Source organism: Fistularia commersonii, chromosome 36 (assembly GCF_037954325.1).
Source record: "Fistularia commersonii isolate RoL2024-O1a breed Wild chromosome 36, RoL_Fcom_v1.0, whole genome shotgun sequence".
In the NCBI taxonomy this organism is placed as follows: Eukaryota; Metazoa; Chordata; class Actinopteri; order Syngnathiformes; family Fistulariidae; genus Fistularia; species Fistularia commersonii.
This window is the reverse complement of record NC_141319.1, coordinates 2,928,075-2,952,264: the sequence shown is the minus strand read 5'-3', so window position 1 is coordinate 2,952,264 and position 24,190 is coordinate 2,928,075. Positions and strand designations below refer to the sequence as shown.

The 24,190-nt window shown below is 40.7% G+C and overlaps 1 protein-coding gene across 1 annotated transcript in view; it reads right to left on the bottom strand.

Moving 5' to 3' along the window:
* Positions 1-24,190, bottom strand: part of msraa (methionine sulfoxide reductase Aa) — a 50,004-nt gene that overhangs the window by 9,176 nt on the left and 16,638 nt on the right. Inside the window, exons 2-5 of the mRNA XM_086143020.1 lie at positions 13,185-13,253; positions 12,272-12,391; positions 2,802-2,906; positions 304-410 (exon numbers count right to left, since the gene is read on the bottom strand). Coding sequence (XP_085999146.1) covers positions 304-410; positions 2,802-2,906; positions 12,272-12,391; positions 13,185-13,253 — 401 coding nt within the window. The remainder of the gene's footprint in view (positions 1-303; positions 411-2,801; positions 2,907-12,271; positions 12,392-13,184; positions 13,254-24,190) is intronic.

Below are 24,190 nucleotides of genomic sequence, written 5' to 3'. Positions count from 1 at the left end.
TCAAGAGTCAACAGACTTGAATAGTACAAAGTAGAACCCCCATCAGTTTCCATAGCAACAGAGCCTGTTGGCAGGATGATAGTGCAGAAGTCTCAGCCAGAGTGAGTTCGGGGAACTGTTGTTTATGGCGGCATTTACATGCACACAAATATTTTACAACAGTATTCATCTGCCGTGGCTAAAAAAAAACCCTGAGTGCTTGGGTGAGAAAGAGTTGGATGCTGGGATATGGAGTTAGCAAAGCTATTAGATAACAGCAAGCTTGAGATAGGATGTAAAAGGTATTAGTTGGGATGTGTGTACCTTCTGGTACTGATCTTTGGAAGTAGTTGCCTCTTCAAGCTGCTGCTTTGAGTAGGTGTAGATGGCAGAGCGGTACGTCGTCCCAATGTCATTCCCTTGACGCATCCCTGAACACACACACACACACACTCACATTAAGATAGGAACAGCTCTGAGTAAAATGTGATGAGCCTTCAGCTGTTGCTTCTTGAACATGGCGTCATCTGAAAACAACAGCTGATAGCATTTCCAAAAAGACACGGCATGTTTGTCTTGGCTGAGCTGGACTTGCTGACATCTATTCCTTGTGAAGCCTGCCAGCAGCCATGTTTGTTGAGCTTCAGAAATGGTTGTTGTTATGTGGCTGTTTGGTTTTTTTTTTTGTTTGTTTTTTTGAGATAGTTGAGAACAAAATGAAAATTAAAAATATAATATCGGATATATATGGCAGGACACGTATGGACACTTCAGTGGATACACTGGGTGTGAAAGCTGGCAAAAATGTTTAAGCAGCCCAACCTGGAGGGAGTTCAGCTGGAAGTTAAGAATAAGATATTTTTAAAACTCCCCTGATAATAGCTTCTTATGATAGTAAGTGTTCCCCCCTGTGTTGGAGGGGCTGTGGCATAACGGGGGACTCTTCCCACATTTTCTGGGACTGCCCTAAACTGATGACATTCTGGGAAGAGGTAAAAAAAAAAACAAACAAGTGAGATTTTAAAATTAAACAGACCAATTGATCCACAGTAATTTATTATGGGTACAGCATCAACAAGTGATGTAAGGAAAAACCAGGTGTTTTTGCTCAGAGTTCTTCTACTAATTGCACATAAAATGATCACAGTAAACTGGCTCAAACCTGCCCTGGACCAGCGGCGTCAAAGGCTTAAGGATGGAAACCGCATGGAACACATAACAGCAAACCTACGACTTCAGACAGACCTATATCTTGACAATCCATCAAAAAATATTTGGAGAGTTGAGGATATTAGCTCTTTTTGGCTGAGCTAGATGTTTTTTTTTCACTCTTTGTTGTATTTTAATTTTTTTTCCTTTTTTTTTTCTTTTCTTTTCTTTCGCTTAAATAAGTGAATTACTAAATGAATGGTAGAAATAATTATACCTATAAAGAATATTGTATAATATGTATCTTGTCATGAGGTTTTATAAGAATGTTTGTGACTCTGTCAAATAACCTGTTCTCATGAATGTTCAAAAACAGAAGAGTGTTTGTTTTTTTTTTGTTTTGGTTTTTTTGAGGGAAGATACTGGAGGTTCCAGGAAGTGAAAACATTTAAAGACATTTTTAAATTTGCATTCTTAGGGTACGCCTGGTTGTTTTACCTTTAGGAGCTAAAAACTTCCTTCAAAGTACTATATGAAGATTTTTTTGACTGTATATGATAGTATCCTAAGTGATAATCAATACGTCACATGTTGCCACAATAGGATTTTTCAGGATAGGCTTTTTCAGTTCAGGTGAAGAGCCCAGCAGTACAGTAATTTCTGAGTTCCAAATGATCACTGTTTTCTTATCCTTTTCTTTTTCCTGATTCATCCGCTTGAATTACTGCCTTGCTCCAGCATAATGCTCATCAACATTATCAGTTTCATTAATGTTTTTCTAAAAAAAAAAAAAGAGGGAGAAGCCGTTTTCAAGCAAAATATCAACCCTTCACACATTGACCATCAGACGTAATTTAATAATATGGATTGTGACACCAGCAGTACAACAGAGGCATCATAAATGTCAGAAAATGTCTTTAATTGCAGAAAGTATTTAATGGTGGAGGAAGAACCTTTAATGCAGCTTCAGTGGAAATAGAGTCTGAAAAAGTCTGAAAATATCACCAATAATAATTCATCCCTGTCTCAAGTCGAATTTTGGTGCTCGAATTGGTAAATTCATCTTTTTAGCCTTTATTTTTTCACCTTTGTCAATTATGGATGAAAGTAATAAAAAAAAAAAACATATCTGAAAATCTGAAATTAGTTCTGAAATCTGTAAAATGCTTACCCAAAATAAAAATGATGAAAAAAAAAATCTGAATATAAAAAAACGAAACAATTTCCTAAAAATCCAAAGAAGAATTGACAATACAAATAACTAGAAATCAGCAAGAATTTAAGTCACAGGTTGAGGAATTAAAACCTTCTCTGTTACATTTCACTCTCCCTTCAATTTTTTGCATTATATTCATACAGTTTATAGTATGAAGTAAATATCTGAGGTACATAAATTTGACAGAGGAGTTCCTGGACCGTTCAGCATAAGTGATATCTTCCTTATAGAAAATGACACACAGAAAACATAAACTTTCAGGCTGACATTTTAAGACTCTTTCATTTTTTCCTATTGAAAATAAGAGATGGGTTAGTTTTGAAACCTGGCAAGTGAACACAACAAACCATATTTTTCAGCTGCATCAGTTAACAGAATTAAATATCGATAAAATAATCTCCTAATATTTAAGAAGCTGGTAATTAGGTGTCTAGTTAATACTGAGGCAGGGTCATACCTTGAGTCGGGTCGTGGCTCTCCCAAAAAACCTTGAGCAGGTCGACGAAGCTGATCTGCTGAGGGTAGAAGACGAGTCTCACTACCTCAGTGTGACCCGTCATCCCTGGAGAATCAAAACAGCTGTCAGTCATACATGGACAGTATATGTGGTATACTGTCTCATGGATAAAGTAAATGTGATTCTCATTGTGATCAAAAAACAGAATTTCTTTTTTTTTTGCTGAGTGTCTTTCAGAAATGTAGAAAAATTCCCTGCAGTCTTTCAGGAAATTCCTTTCATAATCTTCAGGTGATCTCTTGAAACTAAGGGCAGCATGATTTGTGGGCAGTTTCTTTCTAATACAGTCATGTAATTTTCCTGTGATTGGGAAAAAAAAATCCTGTAGAGGGAAAAAAAAAAAAAAATGATGAAAAACAATTTTTTGAAACAAAACAAAATTATTTTTACCAGGTGATTTCAACTCAGTTTGTGTTGGGCTCAACAAAAAAGCTTGTGTTGTACTTGGGGACTGAAATGTGTTTTTATACAGCCCAAAACGGGGAAGACCATTACAAAAATTTTTTTTTTAATGAAGTTTAAAGCACATCTACCAATGAACAACTCCATCATAGGGAGGATCGCTTCTGGAAAAGCCCCAAAAAACGTCTAGAGCCTTATTTGAATGTTTAAACAGCAGCGTAGTAATGAGCGTGACCCATTATGCTGCACCTAATCTTCTTTCCGTTTCCCATTTCTGCGGCCACTGTTTATCTCCCTCTCTAGTCTTATTACTTTTTTAATATCAAGAGTTATGGATTCCTCCGGTAGATATTGGTGAACAGAGACAAAGCGGCAATATTAAATTAATGCTTCAGCGAGTCAATCTTGCAGGAATAAATTCATCTTGGACGAGAGGGAAGGGAGGAGGAGGCAGGGAGAATATAAAGCAGTGGTCGGCGTCATCCATGTGGGCCAATGTCCGTCTAACTGTACTATTACCTACTTTTCGCCCAAATCTGTCCCTATTTTTCATGACCAAACAACCAAGTATGTTATTTTGCACAGCCCACAAAGCAGCACCTGGCAGATAATGTCAACTGTAAATAATACCGGGACAACATGTGGCGTGTGTAATAATATTATGCAGCAATAAATCATCCGAGCGGCTTGCTGGATAAGGTTGGACAGAAATTTGAGCATGCAATTCTTCAGTGCTGCTGCTCACTGATGAAGGTTGGGTACTAGTTTCCAAAAGATACACATCTTTGAACAGAATAGTTTCACTGAGATTAGCAGTTATTTGTTGTTTGAATATAAAGACTAGATGATAAAAATACACAACATGAAATTGATAAATATTAAGATCAAAATGTCTATTAAATGTTTGAAAACCACACGTAGGACAGATTCAAAAAAAATGAATTCCCCAACATAGGAAAAGGTAGTTTAATTCCAGTGTCTTCTGGGAATTCAATTCCTTTAAACTGTTAAGGGTCTAGTTGATGAAAAGAGACTGTACATAAAATTATTAGAGACTCACAGGATTTTAAGATCAATGCCCATAGAGAGAATCTACATCAAAAATTATTTCATTTAAATGAGATAAGCTAAATGAGCAAAGATGGTCAAAGATGCCATTTTTTTTTTGACATATATTTTACACCGCTGGTCCATGACAGACTTCTTGGTTGTGTTTTGGGACTTGGAACCACATGCCCTCAACGTTTAGGTGAAGAGAGGGGCGGAGCTGTCAACAGATCCCCACCTGGTGGTGAGTTCGCTTGGATGGGAGGGTAGGATGCCAGTCAGGCCTGGAAGACCTGAGCGTGTTATGAAGGCCTCTTGGGAGTGTGAAAGAGTTTCAACTCCCAACTCCTGCAACTATGTTGCAAGGGAGGCGATGATACCCTATACCTGTTGCTAGACAACAAAGGTTGCTAGACACAAAAGGCAAGGGATACCATCAAGCTGCAAAAGAAGTCTCCAGACGCAACTGACAGGTATAGGAAGGCTAAGCAATATTGCGGCTTTGGTGGTAGCCAAGACAAAAACTTGTGAATGGGAGGAGTTTGGTGAGGCCATGGAGAATCTAGCAGAGGGGTGGGCAAACTTTTTGGCTCAGGGGCCGCATTGACTTTTAAAATTTGACAGACTGACTGAGTCACCACAAGATACAATACATATATAAAAAAAAAAAAAGAAAAAAAAAAGATGAATTTGTTAACATTACATATCAGACTCGTCTGACATTTGCTTTGAAAATAAAACCAGCTTGGTTTTGCTGACGTTTGCTTGCATTTCACAAACAAACCGCTTTTTTCCCCTCTTAGCTTCACGTCCAGCTCATTCATGTATGTCAGCATGTCCGCAGTAAAGGCTAAATCACTGGAATATTCTGTTCACAGGAAAAAACATTTGAGCTCACACATTCATTTATCCAATCATCCAATCATTCACATCACGTACGAATTCTGTGCCAATCTTTGGCGGGCCGGATTAAAAAGACCAACGGGCCAGATGTGGCCCGCGGGCCGTAGGCTGCCCAGCCCTGATCTAGCGGATACAAAATCTTTAAAACTAAGGGACAACCCTCATCCAGCAAGGTCGAGCGAGAGTGAGACTGGAACTTGTTTCATTTGGTATGCTGAACCGTGAAAAAGCATGTGCACGAATCAAAACACATTGAGCTGATTGTCTTAACAGTGTCTGTCTGGTACAACATTTCCTCCCCAATCCTTCCTGACTGAGCCTGATTGACAGCAGGTCCCTTATTTTTTTTTTATTTTCACCTGTGCAAACGGTGAAAGAAGTGAACAGCTTCATCACATTTCAGGCTGAAGTGACTAAATATTTATCTACATATGAATATTCATCTCAGCTTGTTGCTGTCTGCTCTTAGGGAGGTAGAATGATGTCAGCAGCACTTCTTTTATCCAGGTGCCATTGCTTCAAACTCCGCCATACACACACACACACACACACACATCTGTCACTTCTGAACAAATAATTGCGACAGAAACACACAGACGCACACACGGGGGTGTGTTGCCACCTGCAGGCTAAAAAAAAATTCACGAGGGCCATGCGATTATTACAGGTCTAGCACTTGTGATAAAAATCTTTTAAATCTGGTATTGTACCACATTTGTTTGACATTTTAATTATATAATATTACCATCTCAATACGATGTTTTGGAACAAGCCACTTAATAAAAAACATAGTTTTGGTAATTCATAAATGGCTTTTTCTGTCTTTAATTGATTGACCTGATTAGTTTTGATAAATGAGAATATTCTATTTGAGCCTGGGAGGAGGGGGAAGCAGTGTCTCCCTGAGCCGGTCCCAAGCCCAGATAAATGCAGAGGTGACAGGAGAAGGTAGAGAATTGGTCGACATGATGCAGGGAAGGAAAGTGGATATACTGTGTTTCCGACCAGGTAGAAAGGTAGCAAGGCTAGAAGCTTAGGAGCAGGCTTAGAGTTGTACTATTATGGTACTGACAAGAAGGGAAATGGGGTAAGAGTCATCTTGAAAGAGGAGTTTGTTAGGAATGTTCTGGAGGTGAAAAGAATGTCAGATAGACTTATGAGTCTGAAATTGGAAACTGAAGGTGTCATGCTCAATGTTGTTTTGGCTATGCCTTGCAGGTGGGGTGTGAGTTTGAGGAGAAGAAGTAGTTCTGGAATGAGTGAGATGAAGTGATGCAGAATATCCTCACAGATGAGAGAGTGGTCATTGGAGCAGACTTCAATGGGCATGTTGGTGCAGGCAATAGAGGGGATGAAGAAGTGATGGGTAGATTTGGTATACAGGATAGGAACGCAGAGGGACAGATGGTGGTAGATTTTGCAAAACGAATGGAAATGGCTGTAGTGAACACTTCTTTCCAGAAAAGATAAGAACATAGGGAAACTTACAAGAGCAGAGGTAGGAGCACCTGGGTAGACTACATCTTATATAGACAAGGTAACCTGAAAGAGATCAGTGACTGCAAAGTAGTTGTAGGTGAGAGTGCAGCCAGACAGCATAGGATGGTGGTTTGTAGGATGACTGGTGACAAGGAAGATCAAGAGGACAAAGGCGGAGCAGAGGACAAAGTGATGGAAGCTGAAAAGGGAGGAGTGTTGCATGGTTTTCAGGGATGAGTTGAGAAAGGGTCAGCTAATGATATCAGGGAGACAGGTAGAAGAGTACTTGGTGTGTCATCTGGAAGGAAAGTAGATAAGGAGACTTGGTGGTGGAATGAGGAAGTGCAGGAGTATTTACTGAGAAAGTGGTTATCAAAGAAGAAGTGGGATACTGAGAGGACTGAAGAGAACAGACAGGAGTACAGGGAGATACGACATAAGGTAAAGATAGAGGTAGCAAAGGCAAAACAAAGGGCATGCGATGACTTGTATGCTCGGTTGGATAGTAAGGAGGGTGAGAATGATCTATACAGGCTGGCGTAACAGAGATAATTATGGAAAGGATGTACAACAGGTCCGGGTGATCAAGGATAGAGAGGGAGATGTGTTGACAGATGCTAGAAGAGTGATGGGAAGAGTATGTTAAAAGAGCTGATGAATGTGGACAATGAAAGAGAGTCAAGGGTAGAAGAGGTGACTATTGTAGACCACAAAGTAGCAGAGATTAGTAAAAGTGAATTGGATGAGGAATGGAAAAGCAGTTGGTCCTGACGATATACCATGGAGGTGTGGAAGTGTCTAGGTGCCACAGGGTGGACTCGGGCAGGGAACCACACCTCAGAGGAGGAATCTGGATCGAAAGCGCTTTATTGCGTTGAAATGGCAGGTAGGGTGTCGCTGGTAAGCCCCTGGCCCCGAGACGGAGTTGCACAGGGCTGGGTCTCACCAGGACGGGTTGCAGGCGGGACGGGCCCCAGGCAGGGTGGCAGGCAAGGACGGGTTGCAGGCAGGACAGGTTGCAGGCAGGACAGGTTGGAGGCAGGGTCAGATGTTACACCGGCTGACTGGGTCCAGTCATAACGAGGTAGGGGTCAGAGGTTACACCGGCCAACTGGGTCCGGTCTTAACGGGGATGGGGTCCGGTCGTGGCAGGGCCCCCGCAGTGGTCTGAGAGCCACAATCCCCCGGCACCAGGCAGAGCGTGCCGCTGCCCTTTATAGGGATCTTGATTAGCGGCATCTGCTGCAGCTGGCGCCGATTACAAATTGGGATCAGGTGTGATACCCTGACACTAGGAGAGGCAGCAGTAGAGTTTCCACTCTATTATTCAACAGGATCTTTGAGAGTGAGAAGATGCCTGAAGAATGGAGATGAACTGTGATGGCGCTTATTTTTAAGAATAAAGGGGATGTGCAGAATTGCGGCAACTTTTAAGGGATAAAGTTGATGAGCCATACAATGAAGTTATGGGAAAGAGTCGTTGAAACTAGACTGGGAGCAGAAGTCAGCATTTGTGAACAGCGGTATGGCTTCATGCCTAGGAAGAGTACTACAGATGCAGTATTTGCTTTAAGAATGGTAACAGAGAAGTACAGTGAAGGCCAGAAAGAGCTGCATTGTATTTTTGTAGACCTAGAAAAAGCATATGACAGGGTGCCAAGAGAGGAGCTCTGGTATGTTGGCTAGCTGTGAGACAGTGGTGTGGTGTGCCGTCGGTATAACCGAGAAGTTCAAGGTGGAGGTGAGACTCCCTCAGGGATCAGCTCTGAGCCCCTTCTTGTTTACAGTAGTGATGGACAGGCTGACAAATGAGGTTAGACAGGAATCTCCAGGGACCATGATCTTTGCAGATGACATTGTGATCTGTAGTGAGAGTAGAAAACAGGTAGAGGAAGATCTAGAAAGGTGGAGGTATGCTCTGGAAAGGAGAGGAATGAAAGTTAGTCGTAGCAAGACAGAATATATGTGTGTGAATGAGAGGAACTCAGGAAGAACGGTGAGGCTACAGTGGGTGGAGATCAAGAAGTTGGAGGATTTCAGGTACTTGGGGTCAACAGTCCAGAGCAATAGAGAGTGTGGAAAAGAGGTTCAAGCAGGTTGGGATGGGTTGAGAAAAGTGTCAGGGGTACCATGTGATAGAAGACTTTCAGGTAGAATGAAAGGAAAGGTGTACAAGACAGTGGTGAGACCAGCAATGCTGTATGGACTAGAAACAGTTCCAATGACAAAAAGACTGGAGGCAGAACTAGACGTTGCAGAGATGAAAATGCTAAGGTTCTCTTTGGGAATGACCAGGATGGATAGGATCGGGAATGAGTCTATCATAGCGATGGCTCATGCTAGATGTTTTGGAGAGAAGGTCAGAGAAGCCAGACTGAGATGGTTCGATCATGTACAAAGGAGGGATAGAGAATATATTGGTAGACGGATGCTGGAATTGGAGCTGCCAGGCAGGAGGTCTTGATGAAGACCAAAGAGAAGCTTTATGGAGGTAGTGAGACACGATATGAAGGTAGTTGGTGTGAGAGAGGAGGATACAGAGAATAGAGTTAGATGGAGAAGGTTGATTTGCTGTGGCGACGCCTGAAGTAAAAATCTGAAAAGGAGAAGAAGAAGACGAAGTTCTGTTCCATTGATTTTCTTTTAATATTATTATGTGAAAAAAGTGTTTCACCTTGGTCAAATCTGAGTATCTTCCAATTTTTTCCCCTTTCTCCCAAGAGAGCCACAGACCTGTTCTTTTTTATTAAGTCCTCTAAATCCAAATAATTTTTGTTTAAATAAAAAATTTCTCTTCAAGAAATTAATGTATGCTTTCGGAACGCACAAAAAAGTAGACATTACCTGAGAATAAGTGACAAAAAAAAACACACCTTTAAATTAATGTCCACATTCATAATTTGAATGATTAATTTGATTTATTATTTCTGCGCAATTAACAATGCACAATGGCAGGAAGTCCAACAATCTCTTTCCTACTCACATCATGGATTAGTGCTCCATCGCTGTCTGGTGGTGGATGACAACATTCCTCTACAAGTACTTTACAGGCCTTTATGTCCTGTTTGTGCCAAAACCTCACTGAATATAAGGGCCTCAGCTAATACAAACCAGTTTGTCTGTCTCTGCAGTCGGCTTAGAAAAAAAACATGTGGATGGCCATTATGGTGTGTTTCCTGAGTATTTTGCAATGGATATTAATTGTGATTAATGTAAAATAATCCACAGTGACACTGCGATTAATTGGATTACAAGTTTTAATTGTTTGGCTGCTCTTCTTTAAATAAATCTAGAATTCTGCTGCTCTTCTCTACTCCTTTAAGACAGTTCAGTTATTCAGTTTTGTTTTCTAATGTACTGTTAGGATATTGCATCATGATTATAATGCACTATGTTTACATGCATTCATTGTATTTACAGTTTATTTCGATTGTAGTCCTTGTGTGACGTGAGGATACTCACGTCAAGAGAGGGACTTGCAAAATCCCCTACCTCAAATTGTAGAATCCCCTACCTCACACCAATATTTCAGCATAAATTGCAAAGACTGTTAAAATGTAACTGCGAGACCTCATCACGTGATGAGGACCCACAGCCCCGTACCCCAGGTGCTCAAATTTCAAGAGTGTGAAGCCAGGGGAAGAAGTCCTTAGAAGGACTTCCTCTGACCTTTTGATCAAGAAGTATGAAATGAGCCTGACCCTTTGGCTCAGGGCAAGAACTTCTTCATCGACACATTCGACCGGACGCGTCTCAGCGGGTGTCTAGAAGAGCCGAACGATCCTCGTGGGGTGACATTCATTCTGGCCCGGGATATCTCGTGAGTGAATTTTCCTGACTTTGAATAAACCATTTTTGCTTAATTTGTTCCTGGCCGTCGTGTTATTTTTCCCTGAATGATAATCTGAACACACCGGGACAACAAAGTCCGGTCCCATGGCGGGAGCCCCAAAAACGGACAATAAATAAATCCCCATCCTTTATTAGATTAAATTAGTGAACTGTTCAAGCCATCTCCAATTCAACTGCACCCTCGATGATTACAAGAGCCTGTCCATGTCCTCAATCTGCCTGGATTGTCCAGACACAAAAGTCGTGCAGCATTGTTTGCGAAACAAACTGCGGTGCTACTCCGGACAAAGATGACAAATTGACCCATGGCATTGTGCGAGCTGTGACAGCGTCTGCTGACAAACACTTCATAACACATCAATCACACCCTCACTTGTGTTCTCGAGCATTTCAAATGTATTCAGCTGTTATTCTGCCCGGATTCGACCAAGATGACGGGAAAGAGTGAGGTAAGGAAAACAGCCCCTTGGATACAAAGTGCTGGATTTAACGGCCGCTGTCTTCTATTTCAAACTCCAGAATAAAAAAAATGTTATTTGTAATGGATTATCTGATAGTCCAGTACATTTAAGTCACTCAATAATTGTTCCATTAACACTGTAAAAGTAATCTAAACTATTATATTTACCGATCCATGCCTAAAACCTGGATGTTTTTTATTTTGAAGTGGTTTAGTTGACTAATATTTGCAGTCTTTGTTTGGGTTGGCTTCTGTGTCAACTCAGATTCTCCAATTCCAACAGGCTTCTTCCCTAAAAAGAAGAAAGGTGCTAGCTTTTTGAGCAAAGATTATATGACACACTCTTAAAAATAACTTTAAAAGAATGATGACATTTTAACATTATCTGGGATATAATCTGACAAAAGATATTTGACATATGGGATACTTGCTATAAATCCACACAGTGTAAACCATGTGGATTCACACAAGGGTTGCTGTCACTGTGCCACAGATCTGATTAAAAACTGATGCGGCGGCCCTTCAATATGTGACATTTAGAGTATCCTCTGTGTGAGGGTGATGAGCCAGCACCTCTGTATCACACACAATCACTGCAACACACACATTTAGGTCTGCAATGACACACACTGATATTGTTACATGTGTCTAAATTCCAAGGTCTCTGCTCTCTGTTCATCTTGGATTAAGTTGATCCGACCCTCCTCGATTCAACTAAATGTCTAAATGATAATAAAACATGATCCTCCATATCTATAACTTTCTGCAGTCAAAACAGGGAGCAGAAAATATCTTGTCAGTGAATAGACCGGTGTTTAACTCATGAAACCACCCTGACGACCATTAGTTTACCACTCTTGTAAAAAAAAAGTCTCCATCAGTGAAGCTGAGGGAAGAAGCAGGCGGCAGCACAGAGCTAATGATGGCTTCACTCAGTAGATGCTGGCTGGAAGAATGGCTGGGCGGTCCTGTCAAAGTAGCGTGTGGGCACAAACACACACACACACACACACACACAATCACACGAGCGCAAGCATAAGCACACACAAACAGTTGCCGCTGAGAGCAGTCAGGCATCAATAGCAGTCCCAGTCTAATGGGGCCCAAGGGAAAGAATTCAGTCTTCTGTTAATGTGTGTCTAGTTTTTTCCACATTCTATTGATTGTCAGTGGATGCACACACTGTCCAGTACCCTAACTGTGTGTGTGTGTGTGTGTGTGTGTGTGTGTGTGTGTGTGTGTTGGTGTATCATTATGTAGAGGTTACCTGTGCAGACTTCCTTATAGGTGGGGTTGGGTGTGTATCCTCCAGAATAGCCCACTTGAGTGGAATAAACCCCCCTCTGTCTCCACATCTTCCTCTCAGCCCCCCAGAAACAGCCCATTCCTTTTAGATGATAGAAAAGCATGTTGGTCTTCTGAGGTGACGTCAGGAGATTGACATACAGTAAGTAGGTATAAAAATGAATTACATCATTGGACATGTGGTGGTTTGGGAAACAAAAACATCCAAAAATTGAAAGAGTGAATTTGTTATTGTATACAAAGTTCACACCTTGCTATTGGAAGTGTTTTTACTGTTACATCAACCCCTCCATTAGACTTCCAGAGCATCATGTACTATTCCACTGGGGGGCACTGGGGGACATGTGATTATTCTCGAAAGGAATTATTTCACTTTTTCCGCACATTTGCTTTTAAAAATGATTCATTTTGTGTTTGAAATTTGCATGCATGTCAAGTAGAAATTCTTAATAAAGATTCAAAAGGGGGCAGGGAGTTGGGATCTGCTGCACATACATGAGGATGACCAGTCTAAGTAGTATCATGTGTACAGAATTGTAATGTCCTCATATGAGGACTCTTTGAGCGAATAACAAATTCTCTAAGGAAAACGTGACAGCACACAAGGTCACAGAGTTAGAAAACCCACAATTATTGGCATGTACAGTATAACAGTTTTGCTAATATTAGCTTGCAGGCTAGTGAATTTTGATTCACTCAATAGACTTTCAGCCATAGGGCTACCCTTTCGTCTGGTTTTAGAGATTGACAACAAACGTCAGGCATCAATAGCAGATACTGACTGGAGTGCCATGTGATATTCAAATACCCAAATACCCAGAGCACATTCCAAACACCCTTTTAGAATCAAACTGCGAGAAGAACAGACCACTTACCAAACATGACCATTTCTGTCCCTTCTGGAAATGGTGGGATGGTTCTGTTGCCGTTTGCGTCATGTTTGGCTGAGAGACACAGAGAGAGGTTAAAGAGTATGATATTATAAAACCACAGAATTAATTAAATCTGACTTTACAAATAATTTCAGCAAAATGAATGTTATTTTAGTCATCTGACAAACTTCAGGCCTCTATTTCTACAACACCCAGTCCTCTGACGCTAACCAGACAATGCTATGATTCAAGCTTGAATTGTTTTCTGCTCCACTGATTGTCATTCTTTATACAAAACTCAATTAATCTGATATTCCTTTTGTACTCTGTCTTGCTGTCAGTTTTTTCAGTCATTTCACCTGAATAGCTGAATAGCCTACCTAAATGTCAGCAATTGGCCTCCTTAATTCACTAAGATTTAATCATCAGCCCCGTGAAAAAAAAAAAAACTATAATAAAACTTATATAGTCAAGAGGCAGCTTTTGAAGATATTGGCCCTGCCACATAGTGGGGTGAGGAGCAATACAGTAAACTCAAGAGTTAATCAAGTGTTATATCTAATAACACGTAATTGAAAGGTGAGTAAAAAGAGAAAACTTTAAAGACAACAGAAAATAAAAGTAGCAAACAGCCAAATGGAGCATCAAAACAAGACAACCACAATGATATGAAGCTATGTTGATATCTTAAAGAATTCAATATGTGTTGGTTATTTTGCTTGAATTATACTGGAACATTATATGTGCTTTTTTTCAAATCTTCCACAGCAAATCTAAAACTTTTATGATCACATAAGGCCATTGATTCATCGCCAGAGTCAACAGACCTGTTCCAGTGTTGGTCTTACATAACATTGCACCATGGAGAACAGCCCATAGTTGTAATATTTCCCCCCTTAGGCGCTGATGCGGTATCCCAATATTTAATTCAATGTAACCCTCCTCTTCCTGTCACTTTAAATTACATTCGCATCATGGCCACTGTCCTGTGAGTCCGCCACAACGAGAATCTCTTCATATTAACAGTGTGATAGGAATAAACAGTGTTTTTACTTCAGTTTCAGCACCAAGGAGCCAACAAAAAAAAAAAAAGTACCACAGTGACACTCAATGCTTAGTGCACACACATACATACACTCACATATACTTGCACGAACACACTCGGTGACCCACTTAAAACTGTGTGCTGAGCGGTTCTGCATAATTTCATAGCAGCTGCATTCACTCCAATCAGCACAGAGCCAAAGGTGCAGGAGGACCCATTTGAGGCCACCAAGCCACCTGGCTGAGCTAACAGGCATGTTAGCATGCCGTGGGCCGTGTGTGTGTGTGTGTGTGTGTGTGTGTGTGTCTACAGGTGGCTTGTTGCAAAATGCCATGTGGGAGGGAGTTGGATTAGGATAAATGGGATGAGGTAGATGAGAAGGAGAATGAACCCCACATCTGGAGATCCACCCCCTCTTCCGAGCGCGCACACAAACACACAGAGACATAGAGTCATGCGTGAAAGCATAATTTTTCGTCAGGGGCAGATGCCTGAAGACAAAAGCAGCCAGATGGATCGTGCGGACCAATCAGCAGCTCTTAGCACATACACAAACATATAGAGACACGCACACACTGACACACACACACACGCACACACACCAATGAATTGAACAGGCAGACTTCATCAGAATTAATTGCAATCATACAGAGCTGCATTTAACAATTACTTTCATTACTAATTTTAATCTACTGATTATTGTTGCAGTTAATGGATTCATCCTGGAAGCGGCAGTGGAAGGTGATGTCATCAGGTGTCTTCTTGATCCTGAACTAACACATCAAAACCTAAAGGGATTCAATTTACAATGTGATTAATTGTGGAAATAGTGTCCAATGCCCACCAGAAGTACCAGACAGCATATATTCAGTGATCCATGTTGGTGTATCTGCAGTTTCCTTATGACCTTACCATGTGAGCTTTAATATTTTTGTTGTTTCCATTTCAAAGTTGGACTGAAAGGGGGAGAAAAGATCATCAATTTTTCCCCACTCCCAGCTATATTTTCTTTTTTGGGACATTTTGTGTACAACAGATACTATTACCTTTAATATGTTCCTTCTTGGACTACAAAGATATCTACATGAATTATCCGGTCAAATTTTCCATCCATTTTTCAAGACTTCTTACAAGGTTGGATGTTATTTTATTGTAATTTTCATCACAGTTTTGAAAATATTTCTGTCTGATTACTTGATACTTTCTGTAATGTCTTGCTCATTTATCTGGAATTTTCACATTTGAAATTTTATTTTTCATTTTTGTTATATTTTATAGAATTTTCTTGTTTTGAATATTTTTTCCAATCTCTCTTATTTTTATTTATTCTATATTTTTCACACCAGACAGTTGTTCGGATTTTTACCAGGTATTATTCTTAAGAAAAAAATAGAAATGCAGCCTCAGGGCAGCACGGGCCAGTGTTTCCCTGTGCCAACCTCGAGGGGGCACAGGCCAGTGTCTCGATGAACTGGTCCCAAGCCTGGACAAATGCAGAGGGTTGCGTCAGGAAGGGCAAACATGCAAACCTGAAAAAGATCAGTGACTGCAAAGTAGTTGTAGGTGAGAGTGTAGCCAGACAGCACAGGATGGTGGTTTGTAGGATGACTCTGGTGACAAGGAAGATGAAGAGGACAAAGGCAGAGCAGAGGACAAAGTGGTGGAAGCTGAGAGGGGAGGAATGTTGTATGGTTTTCAGGGAGGAGTTGAGAAAAGGTCATGGTGGTTAGGGATACCTTCCAGATGATTGGACAACTACAGCTAGTGTTATCAGAGAGACAAGTAGGATGGTATTTGTTGTGTCATCTGGGAGGAAAGTAGATAAGGAGACTTAATGGTGGAACGATTAAGTGCAGGAGTATATAAAGAGAAAGCGGTAAGCAAAGAAGAAGTGGGATACTGAGAGGACTGAAGAGAACAGACTGGAGTACAGGGAGATGTGACATAAGGTAAAGATAGAGGTAGCAAAGGCAAAACGAAGGGCGTGTGATGACTTGTATGCTTGGTTGGATAGTACGGAGGGTGAGAATGATCTATACAGGGTGGCGAAACAGAAAAATAACAATGGAAAGGATGTACAACAGGTCCGGTTGATTAAGGATAGAAAGGGAAATGTGTTGACAGATGCTAGAAGAGTGATGGGAAGATGGAAAGAGTATGTTAAAGAGCTGATGACTGCGGACAATGAAAGAGAGGCAAGGGTAGAAGAGGTGACTTATAGACTACAAAGTAGCAGAAATTAGTAAAAGTGAAGTGAGGAAGGCATTGAAGAGGATGAAGAGTGGAAAAGCAGTTGGTCCTGATGATATACCTGTGGAGGTGTGGAAGTGTCTAGGAGAGGCAGCGGTAGTATTTCTGATCTTGAAGAGTGAGAAGATGCCTGAAGAATGGAGACGAAGTATGATGGAGCCTTTTTTTAAGAATAGGGGGTTGTGTAGAATTGAATGAAGCAGTATGGCTTCATGCCTGGAAGAGGTACAACAAATGCAGTATTTGCGTTGAGAATGCCAATAGAGAAGTACAGAGAAGGCCAGAAGGAGCTGCATCTGGTTTTTGTAGACCTAAAAAAAGCATATGACAGGGTGCCAAGAAAGGAGCTCTTGTATTGTATGAGGAAATCTGGAGTGGCAGAGAAGTATGCTAGGTGCAGGACATGTATGCTAGCTGTGAGACATTGGTACAGTGTGCTGTAGGGGTAACAGAGAAGTTCAAGGTGGAGGTGGGACTCCATCAGTGATCAGCTCTGAGCGCCTTCTTGTTTACAGCGGTGATGGAAAGGCTGACAGAGGAGGTTAGACAGGAATCACCAGGAACCATGATGTTTACCAATAACATTGTGATCTGCGGTGAGAGCCGTAAAGAGGTTGAGGAAAATCTAGAGAGGTGGAGGTATGCTCTGGAAAGGAGAGGAATGAAGGTTAGTTGCAGCAAGACAGATTATATGTGTGTGAATAAGAGGAACTTGGGTGGAACAGTGAGGCTACAGGGAGTGGAGATCAAGAAGTTGGAGGATTTTCAGGTAATTTGGCTCAACAGTCCAGAGCAACAGAGAGTGTGGAAAAAAGGTGAAGAGACGGGTTCAAGCAGGTTGGGATAGGTGGAGAAAGGTGTCAGGGGTACTATGTGATAGAAGACTATTGTCCAGAATGAAAGGAAAGGTGTACAAGATAGCGGTGAGACCAGCGATGATGTATGGACTAGAAACAACCACATTGACGAAAAGACAAGAGGCAGAGCTAGAGGTTGCAGAGATGAAGATGCTAAGGTTCTCTTTGGGAGTGACCAGGATGGATAGGATCAGGAATGAATCTATCAGAGGAACAGCACATGTTAGATGGTTTGGAGAGAAGGTCAGAGAAGCCAGACTGGGATGTTTGGTTCATGCACAGAGGAGGGATAGAGAATATATTGGTAGACGGATGCTGGAATTGGAGCTGCCAGGCAAGAGGTCTCAAGGAAGACCAAAGAGAAGATTTATGGACATAGTGAGAGAGGATATGAAGGTAGTTGGCGTGAGAGAGGAGGATACAGACAATAGGGTTAGATGGAGAAGGTTGATTCGCTGTGGCGACCCCTGGGGTTAAAGCCAAAAGGAGAAGAAGAAGATTCATTAAAAAAATAGAGAGAAGTGACAGATTAGAGAAAAGGTTGATGAAAGGGAGAAAAACATATGCATGATTCAGTTCCAGTTCTCTTATCACATGAATATTGTTTCATGTTTCACACATTTAACCGGTTAAACAGCTTCAGACCGCAAAAAAATACAATTCATTCCTGTGATTTTTTTCCTTTTTTTTTAACCTGCAAAGTTAAAAGCTGCCCTTCAGCACCACCAAGTACAAGCTGTCAGCAGCATCTTGATAGCAGTTCAGATAAGCTGCATCCACCTCCTCCTCCTTCGGCATTATCTTCAAAGTTTGTTAGTAATGGCTACCTTCAAGGACCAGCAAAGGCATGTTCATTACACACATGCCCACACGCACGCACACATGCACATACACGCAGACACACACACACACATACACGCGCGCAAACATATAGAAACACACAGCGGGAGATAAACAATTTAAATGTAAATGTCAGTGGGTAAAGACAATAAATCCAGTCAGAATACTGATGAGTCTAAACAGCTAAGAGGAGCGCAGGTATGTGGGAAGCAGTGGGAAGCAGAATCAAGAAAAACACAGCAGAGCTGCAGAATGTTGAAGGAGATGAGGTTCTCTGTCACAGCTTTCATAAAACACAGACTATACATATTCTGTGACGCTGATGCAGGTTTCTCAGATGACCAGGTTTAATGGTCTCCTTTTGCCTCCATGTTTGTGACACTGCTGCATGAAGAGATTACCGTGCTTAAAAGAGATGAAAAAAGGAACCAGACAGTACAGTATACCTTTGTTTTTCGCGGGGGTTACGTTCAAAAAAGCACCCGTGATAGGCAAAATCCGTGAAGTAGAAACCTTTATTTTTTTTTACAATTATAATACAATTAAATACCCTATTATACACTGCTGCTGTCGTCCTTATGTTTTTCTCTTTCTTCTTTAAGGAACGAAAGGAAGATTCATTGATTCCGTAATGCCGACCTACAGCCTCATAGCTTTTACCTTCCCTTAGCATGTCCAGAAGTTTAACTTTTTCTGCGATAGATAGCATCTTCCGCTGGCTTTTGGGCCCTGCCGCAGGGGCTTTTGTCGGTCCAGAGCGTTTTGTCAACATTATGGGTTTTAGAGAAACTGGAAATTGCAAGAGAATTTGCACGTATGTAATGTAAATTTGGCAAGCTGTTTTACGTACGTGTACATATTAAACTGCAACGTTATTGACGCAAAGGTAGAGAAGAAGCGGAGTGACTTTTTAGCCAATCAGAATGCAGAACACAATGCATGATGCAAATCCGTGAAGTAGTGAAACCGTGAAAAGTAAACCGCGTTATAGCGAGGGATCACTGTATCACTACTATTGCCTGGAGTACCCTGCAGACCTTACGACATCACACTGATGGTGATCTTTTGGATATGAAATTATCACTTCATGACTTATCACTACTCAACTTTTCTCTGGAACTAAGTGGTTGCTAAAATCCTGTTTTCCTTGGCCACCACAGCGACCTTTCATTTACCAAAATGTTTTTATCTCAGACAGTGTTGGAGTTGACATTATGTTTCCAAGGACAATAACTTGTTCACAGACTAAATGCTGCTCTAATAACCAAATTTAAAAAAACTGCTTTCTAGAACTGGAACAATGCACAAACACACAAACAAATTAAAGTGTATCACAGGCGCAGCTCAATCCTCAGTGGTTGTGTGTATTTGAGATTTGGAAGTTTTTCCAGAGGAACATTTTTTGTTGTCATCAATGCATAGCTTCCCATCCAGGTGTGATCAGATAGCATTTGTTCCAGGCTCATCCAAATCAAACACATACAATTGCCTAGTTATAGGTCCAATCCAGAGATGTTGTGATGTGTGTATGGGAGGATCAGGTGACCTGGGCAGCAGTCAAAGGACGTCCTGGATCTTTGCGACACACTGGACAGTCTATTGGGGTGGATTTATTCTGCGGTGCAGAGAGATGCCGTTAAACCTCCTCGCCTTCACCTGAGATGCCAGGCCGCCTCCGAACAGAGCAGCCTCTCTGCACCACACAGGGGGCACTACCACCTTTTGATCACCCAGACATTTATACACAGTGATCCCTCGCTATAACGCGGTTTACTTTTCACGGTTTCGCTATTTCACGGATTTGCATCGAGCATTGTGTTCTGCATTCTGATTGGCTAAAAAGTCACTCCGCTTCTTCTCTACCTTTGCGTCAATAACATTGCAGTTTAATATGTACACGTACGTAAAACAGCTTGCTAAATTTACATTACGTACGTGCAAAGTCTCTTGCAATTTCGAGTTTCTCTAAAACCCGTAATGTTGACAAAACGCTCTGGACCGACAAAAGCACCTGCGGCAGGGCCCAAAAGCCAGCGGAAGATGCTATCTATCGCAGAAAAAGTTAAACTTCTGGACATGCTAAGGGAAGGTAAAAGCTATGCGGCTGTAGGTCGGCATTACGGAATTAATCAATCTTCCGTTCGTTCCTTAAAGAAGGAGGAAAAAAACATAAGGACGACAGCAGCAATGTATAATAGAGTATTTAATTGTATAATAATTGTAAAAAAAACATAAAGGTTTCTACTTGATTGATTTCTATAGTGACAACCGCTGAAAGTTGATATAGTTTTGTTTTTAAGTTGTGTTGTCAGCTCGTCTGAGCAAATGTTAACTAGCACACAATATGATGTGTTTGTCTTTTAACCTTGAAATTTTTTTTTGTTTTCTTAACAGTCACACTTGATCTCAAAGGCAATGTCTCTTTGTCTTTGTGACAAAGCCTCGCTGTGTTCCTCATCAGACTCCCACAGTCTGACTTTAAGAATAAGAATAAGAAAAACTTTAAAGATTAATATTTCCGTCTTATTTAAAGTCCAGGATGGCCTGTAGTTTGGGGCCCTCTGCTCTGAAAGTAAAATCTATCCTCTTTTTAATTCTGAACCTCCACCTCAGGTAAAAAAGAGTGACCAGATGGCAGATCTGAGGACTCAGTGGCAGCAGACCAGGTGACATTTCATAATAATTTCATAATAAACTGTTTGTTCTCTTATCCCAATGCCATAAATGACATAAAAAATTATGTCAAACTGTTTCTAAATACAGCCTGTTTTGTCGAGGATGATGCGGCAGTAGCAGTAACTCAAAGATGAACAGCTACATTTAGGAGATGTTTAAAAAAACACAGATGTCTGTGTTAACATAGCCCAATGTGATGGTTTTTGACGGGGAAAACAACAAAAATATGATGACACCAAAAAATGAATAAATTAAGTAATTAATTAACAGACAAACAAACAAACAAAGTCCTTCACTGATCTCCTCCTGCTTTAACATGGCCAGAAGAGCTGGCTATATACTACTACTACTACTACTACTACTACTACTACTAGGCCTTGGAGGTAAAGATCTTTGCATCTTAATATCTGATTAAGGTGTATTAAAACTCAAACTCAAAGCCCTTTTTCATTTCAAAGCCTCCATCTACAGTTTTGTCTTTAGTATGTCCAGAGCAACATAAGAGTATGTCCGGAGCTGGTAAATAAAGAATAAAAAAAAAAGTGAAATAACATGACCAAGAGGCCAAGACTGGGGAATAAATAAGTTCCCAAACAAAGAAGACAGAAAATGGGTTCTCCTTCAAAAACATTCATTAATATGCCACATTTATCTATTTTGTTGAATCACATATTCAGAGACGTTTTTCTGGAGAGTAAATTATGCTCTGCAGCACTCCTTTGAAATGCCTGTTCTCTTGGTCGCCTTTATCTTTCTGGGAATGATAACAACGCTTCTTGTTGATTAATTGAATTCATATTCATGTGTGAGGTCGACTGTAAGCCTTTGTGTGTGTGTGTGTGTGTGTGTGTGTGTGTGCGTGTGTGAGAGAGAGAGAGAGAGAAGAGAAATACAGGTATCCTTTTATTGCAATACTTCTCAACCTTAGCATGTGAAACTTGAAAAATCCACAAAACCCTTTTCACACAGACATAAGCACAGATAAACGTGCACACACACACACAAACACACACACACACACACTCAAACACACATATTAAGCCCTAAGATAAAACCCTGTGTGATTAGTATCGCCATTAAATCAAGGTAGAACTGTTATTGTTGCTTGTTTTCTATGTCTTTTGTTTTTATTTGGTTTTGAAGTCCAATATCAGATTTCTGTGTTTGAACAGCAGGAGGGTGAGACGCTATTTTGGTGGGCAAATGTTCTTTTATTTGATGGTAAAGAGGTCAGAATCCACTTCAGGACACTTCACATCAAATAGTGAACCACTTCATCGTCATGCGTGCGCATGTGTCTGTGCACAGTGTGTGACTATCATTCTGTATGTGAGTGTGTGTGAGAGAGAGAGAGAGAGAGAGAGGCTTTATGAGGGCTCAGATGTTCGGTAAATGACTGTCAATTTAGAGTGGAGTGTTTAGGTTTGTTTTACTACACTGTTGTTGTTAGTTTGTCTCCGGTGAAACCAAGACACATTCAGAAACTTGCGACGCTCTCTCTTGCGTTCTAGGGTTTTCAGAGTTTAAATGAATCTCCAACTAATGGCCCTAATCACTCGGCACTGATGTTTAGATGAATGCAGGTTGTGACGTAAATGTCAGGATACCGAACACCAACAGCTGGTTATGGAAGTCATACCAGCGTTACTATCAAATTGCTTTTAAGTTTGACAATCCAAAATCGAATATCAGGCCAATCTTTGATGTCCATTGAGACTTCTATCAATAATTAATCATTTATGCTTTATTAATACCCACGGGGAAATTCGTTCTCTGCAATTAACCAATCATGGATGAACCATGAGCGGTAGGCTGCCGTCGACCAGTGCCAGGGGAGCAGTTTGGGGTTCAGTGACTTGCTCAACAACACTGCGACACTTGAGGAGAAACCGGGTATTGGATGTATTTCCAAGTATATTACTGGAAATTAACATTAGCCCGATTTATTAACAAAACAGGTTTCATTTCAAATATTCAAATCTTTGTACTTAAGACCATAAAACACTTTATAGCCTTGACTTTGACACTTTATAGTTCTATTTGTATTTCTTATTCTCCCTCCTTTTTTTTTTTTTTTTTTTTTTTTTCCTGTTTATACAATTTCCTACAATTATTTATTATTGTTATGTTTAGCTTGAAACTCTGGCACAACAATTTCCTTCGGGATAAATAAAGTTGTTCTTATTCTTACTCTTATTTCTGATAAAGAGGGCAGCTTTTTTTCCATCGCAGCTGGCTGTTGAGATGTTTCATAAAACATTTAACACCACATATTCCACTATAACAAAGTGGCTGCTAAACACCACTACATTATTATATGCTGACATGTTTACATGCCATACAAGAAATATCTAAGGAATACATTTATTTTCTAATAACTTCATAATAGCTATGAATACATCATGTCACAAATGAAAATCATCACTGACCATTGTTATAAAGTTAGCCCTTCTGTGGCAATTATGAAGTATATCTATTAAACATACCAGTAAATAAAACTATCTGGTTTATCTGGCTCCACCAAGAAACTGATGCATATCTTTTATTCACTTCCAAATATCAACATCCATTCTGAAGAGTATGTTAAAAAATGTTTCTTGAATTTGCATGGTTGAACTTGAATGGTTGAAGCTGTACTTCTCAGTGTGAAGACAAATTCTCATAACCAACAAGGCAAATTATGCTAACAGAATAAAACATGCTGAAATTACCACTGTCTATTAGAAGAATTGCTTTTGTACACCTCATATCTGTTAAAGACGGATCATCTGTGGATTGGGGTGGCAGAAAACTGGATTGACGCTACAAATAGTTTCAACAGTGGCGGGCCGTGCATTTTACACCCAGGCCTTCAGTGGTGCTCCGAATCAATCCACCCCCCAAAAATTAGTTTATGGCTATAAGAAAAAATTATTATGCAGAAATGCAGTATAAAGAGGGGTGCATCGCAGATAGGTAACTCGTGTAATGTTAAAATTCCCCCGCAGGAGCGCATCATGTGATGACAAAGGGATGCCCGACTCCGCACTCGTCCACTCCGGGACGCGGCCTGGCACCCCAAGTGCCCAAATTCCGAGAATGCGTAAAACAAGTCCTTATTAGGAAATAAACCCGACCGTTGAGGCGATGGTATAAAATGACCATTTTAGTGTATTTCCTGACTTTGAATAAACCATTCTTGCTTGATAAGATCCTCACCATTATGACGTTTTTCCCTGAATGAAATCTGACCACACCGAGACAAAGTCCGGTCCCGTGGCAGGAGCCACAAAAATGGACAGAAGCCACAATAAATGCCTTTCTAGCAAACAGCTGCGACACATAAGAAACACCAATAACAA